Consider the following 16,746-nt stretch of genomic DNA (forward strand, 5'->3'; position numbering starts at 1 on the left):
TCCCCACAAGTTGCATGTCTTTGGACTGTTTGGTGCCCTGGGATTGAAAAAGAGTATCAGCCCATGCCAGTATTTTTTAATTTTGCATGACTGTAGATACCAGTAACATCTCGACCTGATTTAATTTTGTTGAAAGTCAGGCTCAAAGTCAAGGTCAAGGTCACAACAAATGTGAAGATCAATAAAAACGTTATATTACCAACTGTTTTTTATGGATCGTCGTCAAACTTCACAACAATGCCACTGGGGGACATGAGTATATACATTAACTAATTTTTTGACCTTGAACTTAACTGTTAGCGCTAAAGGTCAAAGTTTACCTTGGAAAAAATTTTTAAGAAAGCATATTGAATAATATATTATATGAAAGGGCATGGAGCAATGCCCTACAGCATCACAGTGATGTCATAACAGGCGGACTTCATTGTACTGTAGTACAAACAGACTAATGTCAGCTTGTTGTAAAAAAAACATCATAAAACATCAAAGTTTTAATATAGCCTTTGTACTTCGGGGGGAGTTGCACTATCTGAGTGCTCTTGTTGATTTTGAATTCATGATTTTAGAGAGTAAAGTAAGTGATACGAGTGTCAGTCAGTCTCAATGATTACTAATGTTTTTAGTATTTTCAGAATTGAAAATTTGCATTCTCATGAACCTGAGACTTTTAGGTCAGTTGAATATTTGAAACTTCTTTATTCTCCTATTTAAATAATGGCTTTTGTATTAATTACAGCAATAGTACATTCCATCTATGCTGCAGACGTTGACTACAAATTAAACGTGGTTAATTTATTGTTAATGCATATGTGTGAATGTGCTTCCTTGTATGCGTGACGCTCGATCAAACCAACAGAAAGCTATTTACTCTCCAGTGCACTGAATTTCCTCTGCGACCGCAGTCATTTCACTCGGAAAATGACAGTGGGCTTGTGTGTGTTGTTATCGTCTGTGACATCACCACTCTCATTTCCTCTCTTGTTATTGTTGAGACTCTCTGGACAGAAAGACTAAATAATGAGAGAGTGGGAGCTGAGGGTCTATGTGCTTCACTCCGTGTGTGAAGCAGACAGTTGATGTCTGTGTATGTTCTTCATTATTTTTAGATAAATTCTTGAATCATATCCGTGCGTGAAGATGCATCAGACTTGACAATACACTAAAAGCCATCCGCAGAGATTCTGGAGAGTGGCTTGAGAATAATTTCTAACTTTGCAAAAATAAACATTTTTTGGGGGGGGGCTTTCATTAGTTTTGAGGTTTAATTTACTTTTTAAAGATTAAAAAATCAAATCCCTTTTTTTTACTGTATCATTGGAGTATTGCAACTCCAGTTTTTCATGCCAAACTAAGAGCTTTCTGGCCATGCATCGCTGGTGTATAAAACTCTGAATTGCAGTTGGCATAACTAATAAAATACATTTAGACTAAGAGATGTCTTAGGACTATTTTACCATGAGTGGATATGCTTGTCTTGCAGTCCCAACATTTTAAAATCATTGTAAGACAGTTAAATGCAATACATACTTACTCTACAATACTGAACTATTGGGTCATGCAAAAAGACAGAAATGCATGTGAAGTAATACAAGTACGCAGAGAAAGTTGCAAAATGTGAATGCATTGGAGTCGTAACATGATTGGGTGTCAAATAAGGAGCGTAGGCTTTATCATATCCATCAAAAGTTGTCAGAGACTGTATGGGCTAATAGTTTAGCAGATAAGAATCTATTTTCTCAATATTAATTTGCAAACATTTTAGAGATTTTATCATCTACAGAACAAAATGTTATTGAAGCACTGATAATCTGTATGGAAATCTCAGTGTGGAAGGGACACAGTTGGAAACCAATATTGAATGGCTGTGATCTTCTTAAAGCCATGATCTCTAATCTAATTTACTTCATGGGCTCAGAAACACTTCTGAAAATCATTCAGTCAGTGAAAATGCACAGCAAAACTCCACCATACAGACAAAAAAAATCAAGTAACAAAAAACATATCAACAATTTGAGAAACACATCTTTCCTTCACTGTGACTTTGCTCATATAAACTGGACTCAATTTGAAGTGTATAACTATTACATCATTAATATAATAATTATTATAATATTATTAACATTTTTTTTTCAATTATGGACACAGCATTGTGCTGCCAAAAGAAAAGAGACTCTGGATTTTCACCAGTGCACCTGTGCAGTAGTGCATATGGCATATATGCAAATTAAACACTAATAAGAAACAAAATATCAATGTTTTGGAGGAACACAGGCTACCATCTAGGGTTCCTTTTTCAAGGAATGCTTTCTCATTTCAAGAAGACAGTGCTGAAATAATTTAAAAATAGCATGGCTCCATGCAAAAAGTTGTCCTGTTGCCACACTGGTCTACCTGCAGTCCAGATGTGCCACCCTATGTAATGTTTTATGAAGCGAAGAGTAAAACCAAAGGTTTGCTGAACAGCTGAGATCCTGTATTAAACAAAAAAAGGAAAACTTTGTGCTTTCTAAACTGCTGCAGTTGGTCTCCACAGTTTGCAAAGGCTTTGTGTTGTTGAAGACGAGGTGATGCAACACAGTGGTAAACATGCTTCTGACCTAACACGAGCTAAACATATTGCTAGTATCAAAATGAATATGAAAAATACAAAAAAAATACTGTGGTCACTTTATGTTACCTTCTTATTTTAGTCAGTACCCTAAGAACGCTGAATTAATTATATTTTTTGCTTTTCCCACCACATTTTACACAAAGTCACACCATTGTTGATTCAAAATTTGATGTGTTAAATGCGTATTTCTTTCTTTAAGCGATACAGACAAACTTGTTTAGCTTTTCAAAAATAACAAACATAAAAAATGATGTAGTCAGAACTTTTAGTGCCAACAAAAATCATAACTAAGAGGACGTAAATGAAACATCTGCTGTACCCAATAAAAGTTTGCTGGTTTAATGTCTGACAGTAGCTTGGGCCAAAGCAAGAATGTGGGAGATTGCAGCATCTGGTGTTTTGTGTAGAGTAAAGCCTATTTAAAAGCTTAGGGCCAAATTACGACCCAGTCTGTGAGTGAGCGTGTTAGTGTATAAAGGTATTTCATTTGTATGTGCAAGTGTGTTTTGAGCAGTTCAGGCAGAGTGACAGACTTAAACAGAATGGATTTCAAAAGGCTGTTACACAGCCGGGCATTCCTCTGTCTTATCTCGAGGCCCGTGTTTGTGTATACTGCTGCCGCTTCGCTGTTCAAATCTATGTGAAAAACAATATTTTTTTCGTATTTCTTGTTGGGGTGTTTTTTTTCTGCAGTTTGCTCAAATATCAGAGTCCTGTAACTTATTTGCTGCAGGACTGGCGAGACTTTTTTTTCTGGTACATTCAAAAATATGTTCTCAAATTGTTTTTAGTGGAAAAGCACAAAAATGTGAAAAACAAGTGAATGGTTCCACTGATTATTTGCAGCTTGTTTGCCTGCATTTAGTTTGGCAGTAAAGGATGCTGGATGATTCACACCATTTTGAACCGGACCAACAGCTACATTATTAGTCCTGTGAGATGTTAACACATTTTCATTTGAAGTGACAGTAAATCTTCGTACTAGTTTCTCTCATGACATATCCACCTGTGTGTTTATGTCTGGGGGGAAAAAACAAAACTACAATAACAACAACAACAAAGCACCTTTTGCTATTTACATTTTGGGGTCACTATCTTGTTCTGACCTCATCTCACTTTGTTTCTGGTCAGGCTCTGTTTTTGTGCACTGGAACTGACTGGAGTACTAACAGGAATTGGAGGCTGATGCCAGTGTATCAGGCCAGAGAGATTTTAACACGTTTCCATGTGAATGACCTGTAAACGCCAGCTGTTCTGTAAAACCGCTGTAACTATGTGTCCAAATCACACTGAGACAAAATGGATTCTTCACAGGCTATTTAATTGTAGGCAACCTAGCCACACTGGATACGGGGCTTAAGTGGCCCGATTGAGCATTAAAATAAACATTTTAAGTGCTCAGTTGGCTGTAACGCTGAAATATCTGCCAAAAGCCAGTTCCTGGCATATCATGATGATTTTCTGTCAAGTATGTAATGGCAGCAATGGAATACATGAGAGCTATTTGGAAATGAATTTATATTTTTCTGAGTTTTTCATTTAAAAAAAAAAAGATTTCTATGAGATCTAGATATATGTGCGAATGTTGTAAACTTTAAAGACACTTTTTTATTGTGTTTTTATTTACGTCAACTCTGAAATCTTGTCACTTTTATCTGAAGCAATGTGCAATGTAAAATTAAAATGATTCAGAAGTTTATTTTTGAGTCAAAGAATTATTCATCGGTCCAAAAAACAAATACGATTTTCCACTTCACCTGGGGAACAAATGACTCACCGTTTCACTTTTTAACTTTTTATAAACTCAAACAAAACACAGAGCACACAGATTCTCTCGCAAAAGTAAAAGCTGTTAAATTTTATACTTTTTAATTGCACAAGAGCACCGTCTGTCTGTGCATTAACATGTTGGAATGTTTAAGGCTTCAGCACCAGTATCAAACCATTTATTTTTAAATGGTATCAGTAAAAATTTGTAACGTCATTGAATTAACATGTGATTATTTCAGTGTCAATTTCACTAAACACACATGGGCCTGATTACTGGCAGAGCTGTTGAATCCAGAAATCACATAAATAGAACCTGTCTGACGAAAGTGAAGCAAGCTAAAAGATCTCAAAAAGCAACACAACTTGCTACAATCTAAAGAAACACCTGAGAAATAAAGTCACTGACATCTATCCGCCTGGAAAGGGTTACAAAGCAATTTCTAAGACCTTAGGACTCCAATAAATCAAGGTGAGAGCCATTATACACAAATGGAGAAAATTTGGAACAGTGGTGATGCTTCCCAGGAGTGACTGGCCTACCAAAATTACTCCAAGAGTGCAATGACTCATCCAGGAGGTCAAAAAAGAACCCAGAACAAGATTAAAGAACCACAGGCTTCACATATCCCAGTTAAAGTCAGAGTTCATCAAAAATAAGTATGCAAAAATGGCTTCCATCGGAGAGTTTTAAGACAAAAACCACTGCTGAGCAAATAGAACACAAAGGCTTGTCTCACATTTGCCAAAAAACATCTTAATGATCCCCAAGACATCTGGGAAAATGTTCTGTGGACCGATGAGACAACTTTTTAGAAGGTTTGAGTCCTGTAACATCCAGCATAAAACTAACACAGTATTTTAGAAAAGGAACATCATAGCAACAGTGGTAGTTTGAAGGTCTGGGGTTGTTCTGCTGCGTCAGGGGACCTGGATTTCTTGCTGTGGTAAATGGAACCAACCTGCTGTATACCAAAACATCCTGAAGGTGAATATCCAGCCATCTGTTCGTGACCTCAAGTTTAAGCGTACTTTGGTACTTTAGATCGAAAACACACCAATTTTACCTCTGAATGGCCTAAGAAAATCAAAATGAATGAACCGGCTTTTTAAGATCATGCCACAGCATCTCAATCGAATTCAGGTCAGGCCTTTGGAGTGGCCGAGTCAAAGTCCTGACCTGAATCTGATTGATGTGCTTGATGGCATGATCTTAAAAAGCCGGTTCAACCTTGAAAACTCTCCAATGTGGTTGAATTAAAACAATTCTGCAAAGATGATTGTGCCAAATTTCCTCCATAGTGCTGAAGAAGACTCATTTACAGTTATTTATAGTCATTTATATAGGTTTGGGACATTTTTTCACACAGTGCCATGTTGGTTTTGTTTTTTCCCCCTTAATAATTAACCGCATCATTTAGAAACTGCATTTGCATTAGCTTTGTCTAATATTTAAATTTGTGTGTTTTGGGGTTGGGTGGGGTGGGGGGGTGTGGGGGGGACTGGTCAGGTCTCCAGTCTGGCATTGGGCTAACACAGAGAGACAGACAACAAGCCACAACATATTCACAGAGATACCCACCCAGACATGGGGAGAACATAGAAACTCAACCCAGAAAGAAAGATCCCTCTAAGGTGGCGGATTTAAACCCAGAACCTTCGTCCTGGGAGGTGGCAGTGCTAAGCACCATGCCACTATTTGGATCAGAGTAGAACATTATGCTGTAAAACTCCTTTCAGCTGCTACATTATTCAGTAAGGGTTGCCACAGTAGAAGAATATGCATATTTGATTTGGTAAAGATTTCAGATGCCCCTCCTGACAGGAATCCTTTCTCCCTGAGAGACTTTTGTCTCTTGTCCCAGTCTTGAATCAAGGACTTTTCTGTGTTAGGTGAATGTGTTAACCACTACCATATGGAACCGCTAACTGACAGAGTAAATATTTGAAGCTAAAATTCAATTAATAATTAATAATAATTATGCTGCAAAGAATAAAAATAAGTTTTGGTTCACAAGATAGACCAGATAGATAAAATAGACATGACGTTAACATTGCTGGACTGTACTTTAAGTGGGGTGACAAATACAATGGTATTGAAAGGCAGTAACTCTGTAGTAATACCACCACATTTTATTTTTGTTCAAAAATTTCAATTTCTTTTTTCTTTCATTTGGTGATGCACTTTTTTATCCATTGAGAATGTTTTGTTTGCTTCATTTTAAGTTGGAAATAACAAGGTCTCATGCAAAACCTGATGAAACTCGCTGACACCCTGCTACTTTGAGCTTATAGTTCTTGCACTATAAAGGAAAAAATAAATAAATAAATGTTTGAGCTGAGAATCTATCCAATTAAACTTTATACTTATATGGGCTCTACATAAATGTATTTATCTGACATTAAATTAAATTTCATGCCTATGAGATTCACATTTATTCAACAGCTCTCTTATATTTTGCAGGATGGTTATTGGTTTGTTTATTTGTTGATGCTGTGTTGAGCTCCAGAGGCTGCAAAAAATCTCTTGTCTGATCCACATTTGATCAAAACCTAGACTATGACACAATGCAACCCTGGGTGCGCGCGCACACACATAGACACAGAGTGCATTAGTTAGTGGTGTTGATCTATGTTTAGCTGCTGGAGCTGCCTAGCTGTCCCAAAGTTGTCACCATATTACAAGTTACCCCTGAAATCACTCCTTTTCACATACACACACACATGCACACATACACACCATCCCGTTCTCAGTAAGTAACAGTGACTCTTTGTAGGAGGCTTGAATAACTGCTATAGGGTTACTTAAATGACACAATCTCTCGCTCTCTCTTGCCCTCCCTCTCTTTTGCTCTCTCTCTCTCACACACACACACACACACACACACACACACACGCTTTTTCCCTATTCTAATTGCTGCAATGTGACACTTCTTCCCACATCTGAGAAGAAAGGCCAATGAGCTTGCATAGAGAAAGGAAGCACAGCCTGGTGAAGATAGTTCAAGCAAGCATTTGACCTAAATCTGAATTTCGCATATACAGTACATTTTTATACCTGTCTATAGTGAGCTGACCTTTTATCTTGCTGAGCGAATCTGGAATTTTTTTTTATTTAAATCATAATAAAATATTTTATTTCTATTTTATAAATACAAAAAGTCGGGCAAAACTGGACAACAACATTCAGTGACTGAAAAATAAAAACCTTTTAGTTTGGTGGGGTTTTTTTTGGTTTATTGTGGTTGTCTAGCTTAAAGTTACCACGAAACCGGCTTACTGTAAGCGCTGGTTTGCATATATATTTTCATATATTTTGAAATTACTATAGCAGCAAATAAGCATTGGCTTTAAGCACATGAGAAACTCATGCTCCCTTTGTGTGAGTTTTAATCTGAGTTTCCCTCTTTACTGTTTTTGGCAATCGGTACAGCTGGCGTGTTCGTGCATGTAAGCCTCTCCCTAACACCTGCAATCTACTGCACTGCACTGTAAAAGCAACAAGGGCAAAGTGCAGTCCTGAGCATTCAGTTACCCAATTTATGTGCGCTTTATTTTTTAATTTTCACTTGTTAAACTCCGCAGTGAGAGTTTTGCTGCCCTCCTCTGCTCCATGTTTCACCATCGAGCAGAGCAGGGGAGAAATTAAGGAAATGAAGATAATTTGACCCAAAATAAGGAGAACTTGATACACTACTGCAAGTGCTAAAAAAGCTCCCCAGCAAGTGTTAATATGTGTTAACATGTTAACGCCTTCTAAGATATTAATGCAATAAATTAAAGGGAGAGAAGCTGACAGGAAGACTGTGTGATGAGTAGACGTGTGTGTTATTTGACAGTGTGGTCTAATGGATTTCATTTTCTCTATGAATTTTTTTACTTTTTGCTCATCTGTAGGCACAGGCATGCACAACTTTTGTTAATTTTGGGGAAATATTGAATGTCATATATTTGTTACAGTGAAGCAAGAAAAAAGCTGAAAAGAACTGAATTTTCAGTCTGAGATACAGTAACATTTTATTTATTCACATATCCCTGTTAAAGACTTCTAATATTGGACTGCTCTGTATTAAGGCTTAAAACAGTGAAAAAATTGTGTAATTGTTAAAACCAAGGTATGATGTGAATTTTTTCTGTGTGCATCTTTCAGGTTTTTCAGATCGCCTATGTGATAATAAAGGCAGCCAACTCACCTCGCCCAGGTATGCGTTCAATTATAAAAATGTTATTTTATCAGTCTCATACTGCTGGAAGTGTTAATATTTTTGCTTTGATTCATTTTAAGGAGAGGACTGTGACTAATGCGCAGGGTTCGTCTTAGGAGCATTAATCATCAAGCTAATGATCATCCCACAGAGAAGCCTTCATATAATGGAAGACTCCATTCAATCAAATGGATCTTTAGCTCAGCGATTAACAATACTGATGTGAAACAACAAACTAGCACGTTAAAGTAAAATGGCGGTGGAAGGTTTAAATATGTTGAAAAGTAATCTAGAAAAAGACAAAACAGTTGAATTCCTATGGAATTACTATGTTCTTGGCAAACAGTGCTATCCATTATGGCCACATCTCCATTTGATTTCGTCAAAGGACATTGTTCCACAAGTCTTGTGGTTTGTTCAGATGCAACTTTGCAAACCTAAGCCATGTTACAATGTTCTTGTAGCATTGTACTTCCAGACAAGTGCTACTTATTGAGTCTTTCTCTAAATCAGGGGTGGGAACTGCAGGCCTCAAGGGCCAGAGTCCTGCAGGTTTAAGATATCACCCTGGGTCAGCTCACCTGAATCAAATGATTAGTTCATTACCAGGCCTCTGGAGAACTTGATGACATGCTGAGGAGGTAATTTAGCCATTTAAATCAGCTGTGTTGGATCAAGGACACATCTAAAACCTGCAGGACACCCCTGCTCTGTACTGTCATGATCTTTACCATTAAACATGTTAACTGAGGCCTGTAGAGTCTTTGTCAGATCTTGGTTTTTCTTTATAGTTTTTAAGAGGACTGCACGATCTGACCTTGGTGGGAATTTACAGAGTTGTCTGGTCTGTGGCATCGTGTTAACACAGACCCAAATCCATCCAGATCCAGACCATCTGCTTAATAGAAGTGGTCACGCTTGCTGATTATCAGTTAATCAAATATATTTCATTAGCAGCACCTGTCTGTTACTTACCCTAATTAATTCCTATGGAAATAGTAAAGGTGAACCTAATTTTTGACAGTATTGCAGAAAGCAATGTGAAAAACCTGCTTTTTCACATGACTCTATATAATGGAGGGATGTGGTGCTTACATGATAAAATAAGCAATTATAATGGGCAAAAATAAAGTTGATGTTCTAGCTAGTTCACACAGAAACACAATAAACAAAAAATAATAAAGATGATGGAAATTATGAGTGCATGTTTGTTTGATTTTTCTGTTGTTGTCTTCACAGTTGTTTTTTTTTTTTCGTTCAGCAGGACTCACTTTACTTTGCATTTAATCAATCCAGAATACCACAGTTAAATATGAAACTGAATGTTTTGTCAATTTTCTATGTATATTAAGCAGCGTGACCTTAACAGAGACTTGCGTGCCACTCATTATTTTTATTGATCTTCCCTGGTCTCCTCATCGCACACTGAAAGCATTTCATTGTTTTCTTTACCATCGTTTTTTTTGTCCGCAGGCAATTGGATCTTAGAGCGTTCAATAGATGGCGTGACCTTTGAACCCTGGCAGTACTATGCTATCACAGACACAGAGTGCCTGACAAGGTTCAACATAAATCCTCGGACAGGACCTCCATCCTACACCAGAGATGATGAAGTCATCTGCACATCCTTTTACTCAAAGATTCACCCACTGGAGAATGGAGAGGTAACACATGAAGATGTCACAAACTAGGGCTGCTGCAATGTCAGATTTTGACTATACAATTATTCTGGCTGAAAGAATTCATGCTGATCATTTTAACTGTATATCTAAAGGCTTTTGGTTGCATAAGGGTAAGCTGTCCTTCTTAAGCAAAAGAGAAAAGACATTTGCAAACATTTCCAATATACCAGCTCATATAATGGGAAGCCTTGACCTGGATATCTGCTCACTCAAAATACAGCTGTTGGGGGTAGGAGGTTGGATTGACTCAAGATTATTTGTCTTTCTTTGGTCCCAGTTGGGGAAGAAGGGTTAAGGTGGGTTAGTTTAAATCTACTTAAACCATGCTGGAATTTCTGGATTTAATGCATTGCTTGTATAGGCAAAGAAGAAAAAATCCAGAGTGGTCAGAGATGATAAAGAAGGAGGCAGAACCAAAGTTGACTGTACAACTGTGAGACACAAATGAGGATGTGGCAAAGAGACTGATCTGGTGGACTGGTGTAGGCAGGTGATGGCCAGGCGACAAGAGGGATGTGGGAATTGTTATAAAATACTTTAATCAATGACATGAAAAAGAAAGTTCTGAGTTATTAAAAAAGAAAAAAAAAAACACCACAAGACACACAAATACACACATGTGCACCCCAGTGTTTACTGTTGTGTTCCTTTGATCTGCTGTGTGTGATCACATCCAGTAACAACAGGCAGGCAGGCCTGACATTAATGAAGAGAAAGAGGATTTCAGAGCACACAAACATACTAACAAATACACAAACACGCATTGAAAATAAACTAATCACACGTTAACATCCCCCCACACAGGGCTGTAATTGTAGATGCCCTTCTGATTATCTGCATGCGTTTCCATGTGTGCTAATGTGCGTGCATGAATATGTGTGCTCGGTGTGTCTTTTTGTGTGTTTGCACTGTATGTGCTTGTGTCCTGCAGGGGAGCGCTAGAGGGGGTGCGAGCTGGGAGATGTCAAGAGCTGCAAGTAACGACGGAGGTGTCTGAATTGTGTGTGTGTGTGTGTGTGTGTGTGTGTGTGTGTGTGTGGTTGACAGCTCCCTTGCCGTCTGATCACAGTGAAACCATAATGAGTCGTAGGCGATGTGTCACAGCATCGCACACACACGTTCACAATGTCACCCCACCACTCATCACACACACGCCAGCACACACACATAGAGAACCGGCTCCTTCGTTACTTCCAAGTGTGCAGCTTACACCCATCAAGTGTTTCCCCTTGACATACATGCACATACACACCGTCAGCTCACTGAAAGAGTTTTTCTTTTTTTTTCTTTTTTTTTTTTTTACAGATGCCAAATGTTGCTTTTGGCCACATTAGTGAGACAGACAGATGGACAGTCAGACAGTCAGACAGGCAGACAGAACCTAACACTTCTTATTATGTGCCTGCTTGGTGATTATTGTTTATGCACAATATAAACTGATGCTTCTACTACTTTCACTCTGATTTAATGTTAGACCAGTGCTGGAAAAATACAAGATTCTTTGAATGCCATCAGTAATTGTGCTTGTCCTTCCTTTTTCTATTATTATGATCCAAGTTGTAAGATTCTGTAGAGAGGTATAATCTTTGCCTTGTGGGCATCCTGTCATTAGCAAATTTACATCAGGAAATCTTTTTTTGTTGAGAATTACTACGTTTCAGAAAGGATTTTTGGTCATCTAACATTTCAGCTCATACATTTAATGCAATTCAATGTTATTCATATATTGCCAAAAAGGTAAAGACCCTAAAATAATAGAGAGAAAACCCCAGAAATCAAACAACCCACTTTGAGCAAGAACTTGGTGACAACGGGAAGGAAAAACTCCCTTTTAACAGTAAGAAACCTCTGCCGTGACTGGTTGTGGTTAGTGGGAGGAAGACATGATGCAGAAGAGAGCCAGAAATTAATAATAACTAATGATTAAATGCAGAGTGGTGTACAAACACAGTGAAAATGAGGCATACTGAAGAAATACACAGTGCATCATAGGAAGCCCCTAGCAACCTACATCTATACATATAGATGTAGGTTGATGTAGGCTATTTTCCCAGGCGTGGGACTAATAAAGGTTATCTTATCTTATCTTATTTTATACACCCAGCCTAAACTATATACTTTATCACAAAGGAAATTTTTAATCCTAATCTTAAAAATAGAGATAGTGTCTGTCTCCTGAATACAAACTGGAAGCTGGTTTCACAGAAGAGGGGCCTGAAAACTGAAGGCTCTGCCTCCCATTCTACGTTTAAATACTCTAGAAACCACAAGTAAGCCTGTGGTCTTAGAGTAAAGTGCTCTATTGGGGTGATAAGGTAGGGGAGATAGTTGTAACATTTTTGACATTTCTGTCTGTAAATTGGAGCTCTTTTAAGGTAGTGGATTCAAAATGTAATGCAAAGTATTTACATGTCTCGGCTATTAAATAGTGCAGCTATTTTCTCTGCAGCACAATTACCCATTGCATGGTATGGTCTCAAACACGAAGAGTGAAATGTTACAATTAACCCCATAGTCTGGGTTAGTTGTAACATATCCTGGGGTGAAATGTAACACAATGAAATAAGGGTACTAACAAAACATTAACATGTAATCTTTGTTTATTCAACACATGAATGCACTTAGAGCCATTTATGTAGTGTGTGTGTGACGAAGGGCCAGCTCTGTTCTAGGATGCCCTCTGGACCCAGTGGAGGTGGTGAGTGACAGGAGAATGGCGGCTAAGCTGTCATCCCTGTTGGACAACGTCTCCCACCCCATGCAGCAGACTGTGACAGCACTGAGCAGCTCCTTCAGTGGGAGACTGCGGCACCCACGGTGTGGGACGGAGAGATTTCGCAGGTCTTTCCTCCCCACTGCTGTCAGACTCCACAACAAAGACTTTAACTGAACAAACACACACATCCACACATGTGCAATAACACTAAGTGCAATAATCCTTTCTGGCATCGTTGTATTTTTACTCAGTTGTATATAGCATTCGTATTCTATTTTTATCTTATTGTATATTTTTATTCTATTTTATTCTACTGTATATAGTATATTATTTTTATTCTATTCTGTACAGCTGTGTACTGTATTTATTCTTATTGTATTCTAATTTTTGCGTCATAACTTTTGCACTGTCCACTTCCTGCTGTGACAAAACAAATTTCCCACGTGTGGGACTAATAAAGGTTATCTTATCTTATCTTATCTTATCTCTCCCCGGCCGGGCGGAAGTGCACGCAGACGGCGCCGAGATCGTAAACAAAGGCGAGGTAGGCGCGGAGGGCTACGGGCTAAGCTAAAGCTAACACCACACCGGCTGCCTTTACCCAGTATTTTTCTCGCCAATGTCCGTTCTCTGGCAAACAAAATGGATGAGATACGGCTCTCCATCACTAACAACAGACGGATTATGGACTCAAATGTCATGTTTTTCACCGAAACATGGCTGAACAACAGCTGCCCGGACAATGCTATCGAGTTAGCAGGACGCCACACACACCGAGCCGACAGGCTAGCAGATGACTCCGGCAAGACCAGAGGTGGAGGTTTGTGCATTTATATTAACAATGCTTGGTGCATGAACTCCACTACTACTGAGAGTCACTGCTCACCTAATGCGGAGTTTTTAATGGTCAAATGCAGACCTTATTATCTCCCCAGAGAACTCACTTCGATCATACTCACTGCCGTGTATATACCCCCCGACGCTAATGTTAGGTTGGCCATGAAAGAACTTTCTGCAGCCATTAACAAACACCAGAATAAACACCCCGAGGCTGCTTTTATTGTTGCTGGCGACTTCAACCACACCAACTTAAAGACAGTCCTCCCCAGATTCCACCAACATGTCTCCTGCCACACCAGAGGAGACAAGACTTTAGACCATGTGTATTCCAACCTGGCTGGAGCCTACAAAGCCACACCCCTCCCCCACATTGGACAATCGGACCATCTCTCCCTGTTCCTCACACCTCGGTATTCACCACTCATCCAACGTGTGAAACCTGCTGTGAGGACAATTAAAGTGTGGCCAGAGGGGACAGACGCAGTGCTCCAGGACAGATTTAAAAACACAGACTGGAATATGTTCACCCACACAGACCTGGACCAGTACGCCTCATCTGTACTGGATTACATCTCCAAAACCACAGACAGTGTCACCACCCAGAAACGGATCACCATGTACCCCAACCAGAAGCCTTGGATGAACCGGGATGTTCGTCTCCTCCTGAAGGCCCGCAACACTGCCTTTAGGTCAGGAGATGCACACGCCTACAGTACAGCCAGGGCTAATCTAAAGAAGGGCATCAAAAAAGCCAAACACCATTACAAAAAGAAGGTAGAAGAACACTTCTCCAACTCCAACCCCCGACGCATGTGGCAAGGACTCCAGACCATCACAGACTACAGGACCACCAAACCCTCCCCCGCATCCTCTGATGTCTCCTTCCTCAACGAGCTCAACAACTTTTATGCTCGTTTTGAGCGAGGGAACCCCACAACCAAAGCAGACATGACGCCAGACCACCAACCTCTGACTCTCTCCCCCACCGATGTAGGAGCGGTGCTGAGCAGGATCAATGTCCACAAGGCTGCAGGCCCTGATGGCATCCCCGGGCGTGTTCTCAGAGCGTGTTCTGGGGAGCTTGCAGGAGTGCTCACAGACATATTCAATCTGTCCTTGGCCCACGCTGTGGTACCGGCCTGCTTCAAATCCACCTCCATCGTCCCGATACCCAAAAACTCCAACCCATCTTGCCTCAATGATTACCGCCCAGTAGCACTCACCCCCATCATCACTAAGTGCTTAGAGCGACTGGTCCTAGCACACTTCAAATCCTGTCTCCCCCCCACCCTGGACCCCCACCAATTCGCATACCGCCAGAACAGGAGCACAGAGGATGCAGTCTCCATCGCAATGCACTCTGTCCTCTCACACCTGGACAACAACAACACCTACGCCAGAATGCTGTTTATAGACTTCAGTTCAGCATTCAATACAATCCACCCCTCACAACTCATCAGGAAACTGACAGACCTGGGCATCAGTTCCCTCATCTGCAAATGGTTACTGGACTTCCTGACCAACCGCCCCCAACATGTCCGGCTGGATAACCACTGCTCATCTACCATCACAATGAACACCGGTGTACCACAAGGCTGTGTGATGAGCCCTTTCCTCTACTCCCTCTTCACCCACGACTGCAGACCTGCTGACGGTTCCAACACCATCATTAAGTTTGCAGATGACACCACGGTGATTGGCCTCATCAGTGACAACGATGAGGCCGCCTACAGGGAGGAGGTGGATCGTCTGGCTGAGTGGTGCGACAGAAACAACCTGCTGCTTAACACCGAGAAGACCAAGGAGCTCATCGTGGACTACAGGAGGAATGCTGACCCACATCCACCCATCCACATTAAGGGGACGGCTGTGGAGCGTGTGAGCAGCTTCAAGTTCCTGGGAGTCCACATCTCCGAGGATCTCACCTGGACGACCAACTGCTCCAAGCTGGTCAAGAAGGCTCACCAGCGCCTCTTCTTCTTGAGGACTCTGAGGAAGAACCACCTGTCCTCAGACATCCTGGTGAACTTCTATCGCTGCACCATCGAGAGCATCCTGACCAACTGTATAACAGTCTGGTACGGGAACTGCTCTGCCTCGGACCGGAAGGGGTTGCAGAGGGTCGTGAAAACTGCCCAGCGCATCGCCGGAGCACCACTTCCTGCCATAAAAGACATCTACAGGAAGCGGTGTCTGAAAAGGGCTGGGAAAATCATCAAAGACCCCAGTCCCCCATCGCATGGACTCTTCACCCTCCTGCCCTCTGGGAGGCGCTACAGGAGCCTCCGGACTAAGACCACCAGGTACCGGAACAGCTTCTTCCCCACAGCTGTCAGACTCCTGAACTCTGCCTCCTGACATCTGACCCACGTTAAACTCATGGACTGAACATACACACACCCACAATGGACAACTGTACCCTCAAACACACAATAATAACATGGACTGAACCACCACTCACAACCACTAGCACTTTATATAGCCTCTGTAGAAACTATCTACACCCTCACTTATCTTAACTGCACTACTGTATAGCTCTGTGTAAATAATCATTCTGTACATTCGATAATCTTTAATCCTACAACTGTTTACAACTTGCATAGTTCCCATTCTGTATAGCTGTATATCTCAGATTCTGTAAAGTTATTTATTTCATATTCTGTATAGTTTTTCATATTTATATCCTGTTCATAGCCTGTACATAGCTTGTACTCACTACAGCCTGTACATACTTATAGTTATAGAATATTCACAACATACTTCATACCGTGTACATTATAACATACCATAATAGACCCATTTCTGTAATATACTCACATATCTATATTATTGCTAATATATATTTTAATATATCTATATCTATATCACTAAAGCACTTCTGGATGGATGCAAACTGCATTTCGTTGCCCTGTACCTGTGCATGTG

General features: G+C 40.3%; 1 protein-coding gene across 5 annotated transcripts in view; it reads left to right on the forward strand.

Annotated features, from left to right (window-relative positions):
* Positions 1-16,746, forward strand: part of lama2 (laminin, alpha 2) — a 228,480-nt gene that overhangs the window by 58,140 nt on the left and 153,594 nt on the right. For all 5 annotated transcript variants that reach the window (XM_085372570.1, XM_085372571.1, XM_085372572.1 and 2 more), the window contains exons 4-5: positions 8,529-8,580; positions 10,057-10,247. In XM_085372570.1, the coding sequence (XP_085228696.1) occupies positions 8,529-8,580; positions 10,057-10,247 (243 nt within the window). The remainder of the gene's footprint in view (positions 1-8,528; positions 8,581-10,056; positions 10,248-16,746) is intronic.

The sequence above is a fragment of the Diplotaxodon limnothrissa genome, linkage group LG15, assembly GCF_057381915.1.
Source record: "Diplotaxodon limnothrissa isolate DT_005_m linkage group LG15, D_limnothrissa_male_GT1.1, whole genome shotgun sequence".
NCBI lineage: Eukaryota > Metazoa > Chordata > Actinopteri > Cichliformes > Cichlidae > Diplotaxodon > Diplotaxodon limnothrissa.